Source organism: Lepidochelys kempii, chromosome 27, assembly GCF_965140265.1.
Source record: "Lepidochelys kempii isolate rLepKem1 chromosome 27, rLepKem1.hap2, whole genome shotgun sequence".
Taxonomy (NCBI): Eukaryota; Metazoa; Chordata; order Testudines; family Cheloniidae; genus Lepidochelys; species Lepidochelys kempii.
Genome location: NC_133282.1, coordinates 9,251,188 through 9,265,869, shown reverse-complemented (window position 1 = coordinate 9,265,869; position 14,682 = coordinate 9,251,188). Strand labels below are relative to the sequence as shown.

General features: G+C 51.3%; 1 protein-coding gene across 2 annotated transcripts in view; it reads right to left on the bottom strand.

Annotated features, from left to right (window-relative positions):
- The window catches only part of ITGB3 (integrin subunit beta 3), a 43,167-nt gene that overhangs the window by 16,999 nt on the left and 11,486 nt on the right, over positions 1-14,682 (bottom strand). The window contains exons 1-4 of one of the 2 annotated variants that reach the window (XM_073325557.1): positions 12,248-12,331; positions 6,289-6,520; positions 5,119-5,311; positions 1,714-1,966 (exon numbers count right to left, since the gene is read on the bottom strand). In XM_073325557.1, coding sequence (XP_073181658.1) covers positions 1,714-1,966; positions 5,119-5,218 — 353 coding nt within the window. In that variant the 5' untranslated portion in view covers positions 5,219-5,311; positions 6,289-6,520; positions 12,248-12,331. Of the gene's footprint in view, positions 1-1,713; positions 1,967-5,118; positions 5,312-6,288; positions 6,521-12,247; positions 12,332-14,682 lie in introns of those variants that run through there. The other variant, XM_073325556.1, reaches the window with a different exon arrangement.

The following is a 14,682-nucleotide window of genomic DNA, read 5'->3' as shown; positions in this document are numbered from 1 at the left end:
CTTCCACAGTGGCCAGAGCCAAATGCTTCAGAGGAAGTGGTAAGAACTGTAAAGTAGCAGATGCGGGATAATCTCTTCCCTACATTAGGTGTCATCTTGGGCCGCAATATAGATTTGCTTCAGCCTTGAATCACGAGATCTAATATCCCTTCCAAAATGTTGGTGGTTGTTAATTACAACAACTCTGGATCTTCTTGTTATCCATATGAATATCCAGTCCCTTGTTCAGTCTTGTTAGGTTCTTGGCCTCCACAACTTCCTGTGGCAGAGAGTTCCACAGTCTATTAACACATAAGGTGAAAACGTCCTTTTTCCTGTCTTAAATTTCTCCTCTTCTCATTTCGCTAACTGTCCCCTTGTTCTTGTGTTAATTATCTTGCGGTCTCTCTTACTTAGCGCCTCAGCTGCTGTCACTTCTTGAGTCAGCTCCTGTATGCTACTTAAGACGAAGCCAAGACCAGCATCTCCTCTTGTGGGCTGTAGAGCTAGCTTTTCCAAGAAGACATCATTGAAAAGTGTCCAAAAACTGCTATTTCAAACTTTATCCTGTTGTGCTGCTTGACCAGTAATAATAATAATTGACTCTTATCTAGTACTTTTCATCAGTAGAGCTCCAAGTATTTTACAAAGGAGTTCAGTATTATTACCACCTTTTTAGAGATGGGAAACTGAGGCACAGGGAGGGGAAGGCAGGGCCCAAAATAGAGTCCCGGTTTTCGGAGTGTCAGTGCAGTACTCCATCCACTAGGCCACACATCAACACTTCAATAACCCTCTGAGGTTGGCAATTTGGAAGAGTGGATAGAGCACTGGCTCGGGAGTCAGGACTCCTGGATTCTGTTCCTACAGCTGTTAGTGACTCACTGTGTGGGTTTGCATAGTGCCAGGCACAAGAGAGCCGCATCTTGGCTGTGATCACTAGACGTTTCTAGACGAAAACAATACGTCACAACAAATACTGTTCTATAAAACGGCAGCTTACTCCTGTAAGGGTGCTTGACAATCTATAGGTGAAAAATGACATTGAAGTGTTTTATCCTCCTCCTTTTGCAGACGGGGACATGAGGGCCAGAAAGATGTAACCTTTTGCCCATGGTCCCACAGCAAGGGAGCAGCAGAACCCAGGAGCTGAACTGTGTGTATGGCTGACTTTTCGGTTCAGTGGCAGAACCAAATAAAAAGAAAAAAGGGTTTCGGTGAACCAAAAATGCTGACAAAATTTCAGTTCAGCTTGAACGAAAAGTTTTGTTTGGTTTGTGTGTGTTTCTTTTTTAAAATAAAATTGAAATAAAATTCGAAACAAAAACCTTTAGATTTTTTCAGAATTCACCCCCCCGACTGAAATAACTTGCCGAATTTGCCACAAAGTCTTGAAGTATTTCAGTCAACCCCAATCTGCGTTTTCTGTTGATAAAATTTTTGCTCAAAAAGCTTCTCCCAGCACTTCCCAGGAGCCCTAGTTCCCTCTCTGCAACTATTAGACACAATGGGCCAGATCCTCTGCAGGCATGAATCAGCGAAGCTCCCTTGATTCACACCAGCTGAGGCTCTGCTGGAATGTCTCCCACTGACATTCTTGTGCCATAAAGCCAATTGGCTTTGTGCACCTATGACCTCAATGCCCATTTGAAGTCAATGCAAAGACTCCCATTGACTCCAGTGGGGGTTGGCTCAGGCCACCATGGCTGCTGCTTCCTCTGGGCTGTGACTTACTCGTAGCACGGGTTGTCGATGGCTTCTTGCGGGGAGATGTACATGTACGGCGAGATGGGCTTGTCCACAAAGGCCCCGAAGCCGATCCGCAGGTTGCTGGTCAGCTTGCGCATCTCAGTGGCTAGCTTGGTGCCCAGGCTCTGGATGTTGTGGAGATCGTCCTTCATGGAATTGGACAGGTCCATCAGGTAGTAGATGTCTACTGGGTAGTCCTCCACCTGGCGCACTTGGACGGAGAAGTTCCTGGAGTCATCTGAAAGGGAACACGGCAGCGGGGTTAGGAGCAGGTGTAGGAGATCTCCCATGGATCCCAGTGGGATGGAAGGAGGTTTAACTGTCCAGGGTGTCGCAGCTCACAGACCCAGATGGAAGCTATGTGTTTGTCTCATTGGACAGGAGTCTTCTGCCCCATGGAGGGTCTCAGCCTGCTCTGGTGAGACAGACAAGGGTAAACACAAATGGGGGTAATACTGCAAAGGGCACAGTGCTTGGGATCAAACAGGAATGAATTCTGGGAAGTCCCATGGCCTGTGTTGTACAGGAAGCCAGACTAGATTATCGTAATCCCATCTCATAATCTAAAATATATGCTGGTTTTATCCCATATGGGCAAAAGTGCAAGGAGCTTGCATGCATGGTCTAAGGCTCCCACATGGATATTGCAAGAGGGTCCTTAGCTAGGCATGATCCTTGCAATCGACCTCAAATAATTTGATCCTTGGGTGATAACATCTATTATGGGCATGAGCAGGGATTGAACTGGGGACGAAAAGCATGTGCCTCTCACTGCGGTGACAGTGACAGTTTCCGTCAGGCATGTGATTCTGAATCTGGATGCAAAATGCGTATCCGCCATGCGGCGTGACTGGCGCACATGGTGTGTGCAAAGTCATGCTGTTTGGAGGATGGCATTTGGTTCGGGGGCAGACAGAACCATCCCCTGGGCACAAATGGTTGTGGGGCACGCACTGCACGTGCAGATAGCATGCCGCTCGCTTCTCTCAGGACAGAGCCTCTAGGTCTGAGCTGTGACTCACTCAGATCCTCACTGCTCCAGATAAAGAGCATTAGCCGCTGAGTTATCCCAGGGGTACAGGCAGAATGCAGACGCAGCCTCTCTGACTCTGATGGAAATTTTGATGGGGAACTTTCCTCCCAGGAGGCATTCAGAAACCCCCAAGGTGAGAGAAAGAACAAACCACACACGACAGATGTTAGTCATGTCACTTAGCCCATGACTGCGAAGCGCTCAGGTGACTATGGCGAGATACAAACCTGCATAGAATAGACGCAGCCTTTCTCCTTCCCGAGACCTAAACAGACCCTGACTGGACCCCTGCCAGCACTCAGTTCTTGATGGGCTCCTCCCAGCCATTCAGAACCAGACTTCTGGGCGGTAAGTGAGCAGACGGGTTCATCTTTCCCCGCAAAAGGAGAGGAGACACCGTGTGATGTGCTGATGATTTTCAGGCTGGCAGGGGCGGGTCCCACAGCTCTGTGCCAGGTTTCGGCGCGAACTGCTTACCTACAGCAACGGCTCCTCAGCTCCGAACTCCTTCCCTATGGCGGCTAGCACTTGAGTTGAACCTTTTACCCTCAGCTCAGTGCCCCAGGCTGTAGGGAGCCCTCAGACTCTCCTCTTGCCAAAGAAATATTCCTTCTCTCCCACCCTCGTGCACTTCCTGGCTTGGTAAAAGACACCCAGAATGCATCACTTAGCGGCCCCATGGATGGGCTACCAAAGGACCATAAGGAGTTTCCCAAGCATCTTCTCCCTGAAGTGGTGGAATGGGAGGGGTGCCAGGACTTTAGGAAGTTGGGGGTTAATTATAACATGGATAAGAGTATTCACGTTCGGGGACTCAACTCTTTTCCAGATACTTGGCCCAAGTCACCTATGGCCTGTTCACCTGTCTCCTCCCTGCTGGGGTTGCCAATTTTGGTTGGATGTATTCCGGGAGGTTTCATCAAATGACATAATCATTAATTAAAGATTCATCTTTAATTCCTGGAGACTCCTGGACAATCCTGGAAGGTTGGCTACCATACTCCCTGCAGATTTTGGTGGAACAGGCGTTGCTTGCCAGCCCCCAAAGAAATAGGATAGGAGACTACTTGGCTGCCCAAAGAGGACTAGAAAAAGGAAGAGGGCGGCTAGGTTCACCTGATGGGAATGGGGATAAAAGGTGGCTGCCCCCCGTACTGGGAAGGTGGCTCGAGGGAGTCCCAGGGGCTGTTGCAGGGAGTAGATCCAATACGGAGTCGCACGGTGAGAACGGAGGTTTCAAAATGCCCATGTGGATAAGATTCTTAGTCATGGCTCAGAATAGTTCCCAGGTACTCAGAACCCCAGGCCCCACAATAAGCAACATGCAGGACCTCACGGGCTTGGCTGCAGTCCAGGGTAAGCAAACCCAGGCCTCCAGAATAGCTTCTCATTAATAAGGGAGGGACCACAGGTACACAGGACATGGCCTGATGAGTCAGGAAACCTGGGCTGTCGTTCCAGACCCTGTCGTGTGACCTTGGGCAAGCCCCTTCATGCCTGTTTCCTGGGCTGTCTCTGACGCTGCGTATTACGCGGTCTAGCATAAGGGGGCCCTGAGCTCAGCTGAGGTCTGCGTGGCATGCGAGTTGGTTTCGAAGGCATTTCACCAGGGCTGCAATTAGCATGCTGTATGTATGTTAGATACAGACCCCGTGCGTATGAAACACAAAACACAGCCCTACATTAGGCTGCTCTCCACCACATCAGGTGAGGGGTAACATCTTCTAAAGCACCCCGTTGAATTAGGAGCCTACCAACTTTCAGTTCAATTGACCTGGGCAAGTCACGTCCCTGTTTTATACCTCAGTTTCCCCTTCTGTTAAATGGGGATAATGATACTGACATCCTTTGTCAAGCGCTTTGAGATGAAAAGTGCCATGCAGGTGCTAGGCTTTATTATGATGATGTCAGTTAGACTTAAGCCCCCAAGCACATAAGTGGCTTTTGAAATTGGGACTTCGGCACCTAGGTCACTGAAGTGCTTTTGAAAATTGTATCCTGTAACTAGTCTGGCATCGAGTCACAGGTCCAGTCTCAAGGCCTTAACAGCTCACCTGGCCTACAGCATATCACCTGGCCTGCAGGGTTAATCCACTGATTAACATTGGGTTCCTGTAACAAAGACACCACCTTCCTGATTGTAAAGCTACAGGATTGGATGTTGCTCTATGTATGTAACCTACACTCACTCGTGTGCTACTCTGTCCCTCTCTCGTGGTGGCTGGGCCATGTACAGAGGCTGATGAAGCTACTACCAGCCAAGAGACCTACTTCTGTTAGCCCAGACAGTAGAGGCTCATGGTTTGAAAGCCAGAGGTTTCAGGTTCAACCCCAACAGGGGTTTTTTTGGCTCCTACCTGGCCGCAGGTGCAGTTCAATTTTCTGAGGGCTCATTTGGGTGGTGACGGTCTGTCCAGAGCCGGTGTTACTGAGTGGCTTGTCCTCTAGGATTTCCATGCTGCTGACCGGGTACTCGATGAAATCCTGCGTGCAGCCATTTTGGAGGAGGTTCTTTTTCAGGTCGCAGCGAGGGGTTCCCTGCCCCAAGCCCTGTGGGCAAGAAGGCGGAGATAGAAGCAAAGTCCCAATGCGGCTGACTGCCAGGGATTGGGACTGGGATGCGGCTGACTGGGATTAGGCCAGAAATAGGGGCAGTGGATCAGGCGTTGTTGGGAGTGGGGCTGTGGCTCTGAAACTCCTTAGCACAGAGCCTGGGACGAACCCGGGATGGATGGCCAGCAGGATGCAATATAGGGGCCTCTCCTCACTGAGGACAGCAGGAGAAGAGGTGGGGAGCCAGTGACAGGATGGGAGCCGTAGCAATACATAGACCCAGAGGTAACCAATCCCCCACTCCAGCTCAGCACCCGTTCAGGAACGCATTGAAGTGGCTCGAGTTTCAGAGGTGCTCAGCCTGGGGCAGGGCCCTTAGTAAGTGTAACTATTGCCCTGGCCTCTGGCTGGCCCCACAGCCAACAACAGCGTGCTCCTTGTGGGGTGCAAAGGGAGCAGCTCCTTTAGCTCGGGTGGTAAAGGCCAGTGCTTTTGATGCAGAAGATTCCCAGGTTCAAGCCCTACAGGTGCCCATGGGGTATGCAGGTGTGGAAACCTCCGGCTCCCGTGGGCTTGGGACAATAGCCTTTAGCTGCTGGCAAAGGTTTCCTGAGTGAATTTGACTCTGCTTTGCCCCAGAGCAGACCCAATGTCCATCGAGCCCAGATCCTGTCTCTCTCAGTGGCCAACAACACCAGTTGCTTCTGAGGAAGAAACTCTGTGGGAGGCAGTTACGGGCGAACACACCCCTAGGGAAATTTGTTCCTGAACCCCAGTAATTAGAAGGCCTGGAGCAGGATGGTTTAAAACCCTTGTCACACCAGGGCTAAGATGGAAGGACCCAGGAGGGCTGCTGGCTCAGACCTTTCTCTGCAGACACTTTGCAAACAGCGGCTATGTTTGCTGGGAGAGGGTGAGATGCAGCCCAGGCACTGACAGAAGGCGGGGACTGCGCAGCCAAATGGGATTCTGACCTTTCCATGCCCTGACTTCCCCGAGTCATGGGGGCAGCAGAGTGCCAAAGCCTGGAGCTCTGCCTACGGGAGGCAGGGAAGTTGCAGGGAAGTAACAGCCCCACTGCTAGAAATTCATCCCGAATAAGAAGCCAGCTGGTTGTGGGACAGCCTGTCACATTGAGGAGGTTAATTCCTGGACGAGGAAACCACAGACGTATCTACTCACTCCAGCCTCCTGCAGGCTGCAGTGCTGTGGAGGAACAGAGCACCAAAAAAGGAGTAAAAGAACCGAAAGAGCAAGAGCTGAAACAGCGAGAGCTGGAGGAGATGCTGTCGACCACCCCGCAGGGACCAGAAACTTAAATGGCAAAGTCACTGTGTATATCTCCAGGTCCCGTGGGCATTTCTGAGAAACCTGCCTGGCCCTTTCCCCCGGGGCCAGTTTCTAATCTGCCTAGGGCTGGTGCTGCCAGCTTCCCCGATACGCTGTCTCTGGGGGGAGGTGGTTTCTCAGGTAGGCAAATATGTAATAATTGAACTCCTGCCCTCTGCTGTCCATGAACTGGCTAGAGACAAAGGCCAAGATTTTCAAATTCCACTGGCACCTCAACACCATCAGGGCTCTGTTGTGTTAGGGGTGGTACAACTCTAGAGCATGGGCTTGTCTACACATGGAAGTTAATTCCGAATAAGGTGTGTGGGGGGGTGTGACTTTAAAGCAGATTAACTATCCCTGATTAACGCCAGGTATGGACGCTTTTATTCCAAATTCGCTTAGTCTGCTTCCTGGAGTTAATCCAGAGTAGCTATTCTGGAATAACTCCGCATTGAATAAAGCCTAAGAGCCAATCCTGGCCACAAAGAATTTATGGTCTAAACAGGCAAAGGCTGGGAGAGAGAGGAAGAGGCAAAGTGACTGGCACAAAGTAACACAGCAGGTCTGTGGAGAGCCAGGAATAAAACCCCGGTCTCCCAGGTCCCAGTGCAGCACCTCTACCCACTGGGCAGCGCTGCCCCTCTTTCACCCTCCCTTCTGAAAATCAGAGCCTCTTTGATCACCGTGATGCTTGCAGGCATCCCATTATTCCCTCGGCTTGTATATTACATAGAATCATAGACTATCAGGGTTGGAAGGGACCTCAGGAGGTCATCTAGTCCAACCACCTGCTCAAAGCAGGACCGATCCCCAACTAAATCATCCCAGCCAGGGCTTTGTCAAGCCTGACCTTAAAAGCTTCTAAGGAAGGAGATTCCACCACCCCTCCCTACCTTCCCCCAGCCCTTTGCTTTGTCTAGTTGGACTGTTGGCTCTCTGGCTATATCAGACCAGGGCCCTTGCCTCAGCTGGGCCCTGGGGTGGTACCGTAATCCAAACCACAACATATGCAAACACAATGTCTGTTCCTGTATCCTGCCCTCCTACCTCCCTGTGGGTTTATTCCCCTGCTGTGCATTGTCTAAGCCCCAGATGGAGAACTCTCTGGGGCAGCCGCTTTTGTGTTATTTGTCTGGACTGTGCCTAGTCTTACTGAGACAGAGGTCAGTAACAGTCCTCACAGCATTATCCTAAAGCTACTGTGTGTGTCTCTCTCTGCTTCACAGTCATGCTTCTGCTAAGAATCTCCCCCAGCGTCCCTCTACCTGGCTTCCTGTTACACATTTAAAGGCATACGATATGGATCCCCCTAAATCCAAAGTCTCTAGTCCATCTGCATCTCCTGATTCCTCCTTCGCGCCAGTGTGTGGCTCCGCTGACGGCTGGGGCGTGATGCTTGGTTTAAACTGGTGTCACAGAGATCGGAATCTGGCCCTGTGTTTCTAGAACAGGCAGAACCAAAACCGGAGCTCTGGGACACCTCAGCACTGGAGGGTTTCGAATGCCGAATCCAAACCTTCCCGGAGCTGGAGGTGGTTAGAGTCAGCTCGTTACAAAGACAGATTCCAGCTGCGAAGTGGGATCTGAAAGGGCCCAGGAGAAGGGACTATCTTTTGTTTGGATCAAATGAGTGGAAGGATACAAATGGCGTTGTGAGGCAGGCCTCGCTGGCAGTGACTGCACTATTGGCCTCGCTTCCCCCCCAGCAGGGCCGATAGCCACGAAAGGCAGGAGCAGCGAGCTCCCTCCTTTGAGGGCTTCCATTTCTCAGCTCTCCGCTTAGGCTTCCTGCTGTCAGTCACTGGCCAGATGGCATCCGACTCTGCTCCATATTAGCGACTACATGGCCAGCCACGCCAGATGACCGGGGCTGCTGGGCGTTGATAACTTGTTGCCTGGCAGTGGGCTAGGAGTCCTGGGTTCTATTCCTGGCTTTGCCACCGACTTGCTGCGTAACCACAGGCAAGTCACCCGGCCCCTCCCTCTGCCTCCGTTTCCTCATCTGCAAAACAGGGATAGTATTTACCTCCTTCACTGGGTGGCTGAGAGGCCTAGTCACTAACTTTGTACAGTGCTTTTGGGGTGGCTGCCATCTTGGCTGATGGACCGCGGTCCCCAAGAGCTCAACACTGGAGCTCCTACCTCTTGAACCAAAGGTTGCCTGACTGGGGCTGTCCCAGCCTCAGCTCCTCTGCAGATCAGGGATGGAGGGGGAGAGGTAACACTCACTCCCTGGGATGGATCCTTGCTACAGGTGTCTGGGTCCCATGCTGTGTTCCCCATCCTAGCCCGTCAAAACCAGAGCAAGCCACGGGCTAGGGATATTCTGCAGTGACAGTAATGCCAGACTTAATAACATTGCTGGCCAGACAACACGCGCTGGGCCCCCACAATTCCTATGGAGTTCACAGGGAATCGTTCAGCACCTGTCAGGATCAGAAGTTTTAGACACACTGCTCGAGAGGGGGTGCTCTTCCCCTGAGACTGCAAGTTAATGCCAAGAAGCCCTCCAACACCCCCTCCGCAGGGCTCAGAAGAACCATCAGCTGGTAATTAGCTTTGGCTGCTAACGACCAGGGTTCGTTTTAGACTCATAGACTTTAAGGCCAGAAGGGACCCTCATGATCATCTAGTCTGACCTCATACACGTTACAGGCCACAGAACCTCACCCACCCATCCCTGTAAGAGACCCCTAACCTCCGGCAGTTACTGAAGCCCTCACATCATGATTTAAAGACTTCGAGTTACAGAGAATCCACTGTTTACCCTAGTTTAAACCTGCCAGTGACCTGTGTCCAAGAAGAAGATGAACCCCCCACCAGGATCTCTGCCCATCAGACCTGGGGGGAAATTCCTTCCCAATCCCAAATATGGTGATCAACTGGACTCTGAGCACATGGGCAAGATCCCCCAGCCAGACACCCGGGAAAGAATCTCTATGGTAACTTGGAGCCCCCGTCCAGTGTCCTATCACCCGGCCATTGGACATATTTGTTGCTAGCAGTCCCAGTTTTGAACTGGCAAGCTAGCAAGGGAGAAAACAACATGCCACTGACGGTCCCCTGGGCTACCAAGCCCTCCCATCCCTGAGTCCTAATAACAAGCAGGGCTGCGTAGAGCCTTCCTTAGGTCTCTGCAGCCTCTGTAGGTTCTGCTGCCAGCCCACAGCTCGGGCACTTTGCTAATGCTTGTGACTAGGTTAGGGACACGGTGCCAGGGGAAAGCAGCTGAATCCAGGCAAGCTGGGCTGCACAGGTCACGCTGTTCTGTAGCTGCATAGCCATGGTGACTGGCTGGGACATCACAGCCTTCTGTAGTGCTCTGTGCTAATTGAAAACCACATGTTCTTATGGGCAGGGCCCCAATTTGGGAGCCAGGAGGCTGAAGTGCAAATCCCAACTCAGCTACTGGGTGCACATGGGCATATTACTTCTCCTCTCTCTGCTTCAGTTTCCCCAATGAAGATAATGATTCAGACCCACCTTCAGGGATGTCTAGGGTGAAGGTACTAAGGACAACAATTTATTATTCATGCACTCATGGATGATGTTCAGACCCCCATGAAAAAAGCATCCACTGCTGAGATCTCCGGGATAACACCGATGGATCATTTCCTCAGCCGTAGCAAATACTTAATGCCTCAGAGGCACCCTCCTTCCCTTATAATGCTCCTAGCCAGCTGTGGAATGGTGTGTGGGGAGGGAGGTTTCCTCCTGACTCCTACCAGAGACTATGCCCTGAAGCCTGAGGGTCCCCTGGATCGCCACATGCAAAAGTTATGAATGGCCATCAAAATCATCCAGCCCCAGTCTGCAACTCCCCGACCTGCAGCAGCAGATGCCACAGGCTGGATGGGATGCAATGGAAAGCAGCGTTTCCCTCGATTGTTTCCTCATGTATGTCCCTGCCCTGTCATTGCAGTACCCACTCCCTGGTTTTCAGCTGGGTCCCATGCAGGGCCAAGACTGCCTGGATGGAGGGAGGGAGGGTTAGAAGAAACTGCAACATGGGAAATTCTAAATTTCTGCAACTCAAATTCTGCAACAACCAGATGCTTCCTCTGCCCTTAAGGAGACAGTAGCAGGGCTTGGCCCTGCAAACGTTGCTCACGCAGAGGTCTGAACGCAATGGGACTACGCACTATACTCTGTACTACTCAGTGTGAATAATAGAGGCAGAACTGGCCTGGTTCACAGCCAGGCCTGAGTAAGTGTGACTGGGGTCCCCTGTTTAGAATGGAAGCGGCTGGAATGCAAAGAATTCCTGCAGGAAGGAACCAAACAAATAAAGGTGCTGTCCCTTTAAATAAAGTGCGATGAAGTGGGGGGAGGGGGATCTGATTTGCTAAATTAAGAAAATGTGGCCAGATGTGGGCAGCCACACAGTGGAGCGGCTTTGCGCAGCCCAGCACTCTGGGGGCCGGCTGCTGACAGTCAGACGTCTCTTTCCCAAATTGTCACGTCTCTGTAAGTACGGCCCCCCCCAGCAAGTGCGGGGAATATTTCCTTGTTTGGAAATTCTGGCTGGATCCGGGGAAAGAACTCACAGCACGTCAAGCCGCCCCCGCGGCCTGAGAACAAGGGCGGGGAGGGGAAGGCTTGTGCTGGAGCCAGTTAGAAAAGCCCCATTTCCCCAGGCTGCCCCAGAGACAATTAGTGCAGTCCTGCCTGGAGGTTTGACTGTCACACGCCAGAGAAACTCGGGGTAATCACAGCAAGCCTCTCCCTGAGTTGAGAACAGATCGGCCTTAGTTATCAGATGGGCAAACTAACAATGGCTCCCTTTCCTAGACAGACAGACAGACACACCCACCCCTCAGTGTCTCCCCCTCTCCCAAATTCACACACAGTCAGACACTCAAGCACACACAGGCGTGGGTACAAATCCTGTCACATGCACATGCATTTCAACACACACACACACACACACTAACCCCGAGGACTTGGTCTATGCATAAAATTAGCCTGACCAAGTGGCAGATGCTCAGGGCTGTGAAAAATTTCCCCTGTGGAGATGTGGCTAGATCAACCACCTAATGACCACGCCTGGATTAACCACATGGATGGAAAAACCCCTTCGAGAAACCCCAACCCCCGAGACACCCCCTCACCCCATGTTTCAGAGCCTGGGCTCCAACCCAAACTGGAACGTCTACACTGCTATTTTTAGCCCAGCGGCCTGAGCCCCGCAAGCCTGAGTCAATTGACCGGGGCTCTGAGACTTGGCACCCTAACCGTCAGAGATTGGCTTAAACGCCGAAGCACAAGATTTAATATCCCCGCCAATGTTTTTATCCTCACTCATTGCTCCTTGCCGGATAACATCGTCACGTCAGCCGCCAGCAGCTCCCATTGTGACACTCCTGGGTACAAGTTTAAAAGCATCCAGCACTCAAGGGGCCACGATCTTGTTACAAATGATGGTTGAGCTTACAGAGTAGATAGGGCCAGAAGCACCCTGGACCCAGATGCAACTAACATGCAGCTAAAGGGCTGAATTCATTCATCATTAAGAACAGGGCTAAAGGCAGCAGCAGATAAGCAACGAAAGGCCGGGCAAAGGTATGAACCACACAGGCTGGCTGCATGTTGTCCCCTTACCTCCTGGAAGCACCATGCACACAGCGGGCTCACGGCCAGACACTGCTTGCAGGAATTCACCCCGCGAGTGGTACAGATGTTACCTGAAAGAGAGAGACAGAGACCGATTAACACCTGTGCCGGCCTGGCCTGAAGCAAAGAGGCTCCTTCCAGATGCAAAGCAGGGTCACATTGTTCTTTGCTGATCAGGAAGGCTGGCTGGCGCCCAGCTCTCCTCGCACAAGGAAATGGCAAGTCTCTGAAATTCATTGTTATTGTTGGTATGTCCGAGAGGTCGCAGCCAAGATCAGGGCCCCATTGTGCTAGGGGCTGTACGGACAGTCCCTGCCCCAGAGAGCTTCCAGTCTACATAGACAAAGGGAAGGAGGGGAAGCAGAACCACAGAGAGCGGAAGCAACTTGCCCAGAGTCCGGTAGCAGGACCAGAAGCCACGTCGCCTGCATGCTAGTCTAGTACCATCTCCCCTTGGCCATACTGCCTCTGTCTTCTGTGCCACCCTGCCATGCTCTGATTACAGAGGAGGCCATTTGCCTCTGTGGATGCCCGCAATCCGCGACTATCACACTGACTCTCCGATCGCCATGCCATGGGCCCCCAGTGAAGACAGTGAAGAATGAGAAGCCGCCAAGGAGTCTTGGGCCTGATTTTCAGAAGGGAGTACCTGCAATTCCCAGTGGCTTCAGTTCAGTGATGCTCACCCAGGCCGCCCATCACACACAGACCCAAGAGGGGCACTGGCTGGTGGGAGCCCTTGGGTTTGGAGGAACAGCCCAGCAAATGCAGAAAAAGGTCCCACTCCTCTGTACTTGGGAAGGTTTGTGCCACCTCTGGTCCTGCCTTCCATGGTGCACGGGTCAATCATAGAATCATAGAATCTCAGGGTTGGAAGGGACCTCAGGAGGTCATCTAGTCCCACCCCCTGCTCAAAGCAGGACCAATCCCCAATTAAATCATCCCAGCCAGGGCTTTGTCAAACCTGACCTTAAAAACTTCTAAGGAAGGAGATTCTACAACCTCCCTAGGTAACGCATTCCAGTGTTTCACCACCCTCCTAGTGAAAAAGTTTTTCCTAATATCCAACCTAAACCTCCCCCATTGCAACTTGAGACCATTACTCCTTGTCCTGTCCTCTTCTACCACTGAGAATAGTCTAGAACTATCCTCTTTGGAACCACCTCTCAGGTAGTTGAAAGCAGCTATCAAATCCCCCCTCACTCTTCTCTTCTGCAGACTAAACAATCCCAGTTCCCTCAGCCTCTCCTCATAAGTCATGTGTTCCAGACCCCTAATCATTTTTGTTGCCCTTCGCTGGACTCTCTCCAATTTATCCACATCCTTCTTGTAGTGTGGGGCCCAAAACTGGACACAGTACTCCAGATGAGGCCTCACTAATGTCGAATAGAGGGGAACGATCACGTCCCTCGATCTGCTGGCTATGCCCCTACTTATACATCCCAAAATGCCATTGGCCTTCTTGGCAACAAGGGCACACTGTTGACTCATATCCAACTTCTCATCCACTGTCACCCCTAGGTCCTTTTCCGCAGAACTGCTGCCGAGCCATTCGGTCCCTAGTCTGTAGCGGTGCATTGGGTTCTTCCATCCTAAGTGCAAGACCCTGCACTTATCCTTGTTGAACCTCATCAGATTTCTTTTGGCCCAATCCTCCAATTTGTCTAGGTCCCTCTGTATCCTATCCCTACCTGCCACTGTATCTACCACTCCTCCCAGTTTAGTATCATCCGCAAATTTGCTGAGAGTGCAATCCACACCATCCTCCAGATCATTTATGAAGATATTGAACAAAACCGGCCCCAGGACCAACACTTGGGGCACTCCGCTTGATACCTACCGGCTGCCAACTAGACATGGAGCCATTGATCACTACCCGTTGAGCCCGACAATCTAGCCAACTTTCTACCCACCTTATAGTGCATTCATCCAGCCCATACTTCTTTAACTTGCTGACAAGAATACTGTGGGAGACCGTGTCAAAAGCTTTGCTAAAGTCAAGAAACAATACATCCACTGCTTTCCCTTCATCCACAGAACCAGTAATCTCATCATAGAAAGCGATTAGATTAGTCAGGCATGACCTTCCCTTGGTGAATCCATGCTGACTGTTCCTGATCACTTTCCTCTCGTGTAAGTGCTTCAGGATTGATTCCTTGAGGACCTGCTTCATGATTTTTCCGGGGACTGAGGTGAGGCTTACTGGCCTGTAGTTCCCAGGATCCTCCTTCTTCCCTTTTTTAAAGATTGGCACTACATTAGCCTTTTTCCAGTCATCTGGGACTTCCCCCGTTCGCCATGAGTTTTCAAAGATAATGGCCAATGGCTCTGCAATCACAGCCGCCAGTTCCTTTAGCACTCTCGGATGCAACGCGTCCGGCCCCATGGACTTGTGCACATCCAGCTTTTCTAAATAGTCCCTA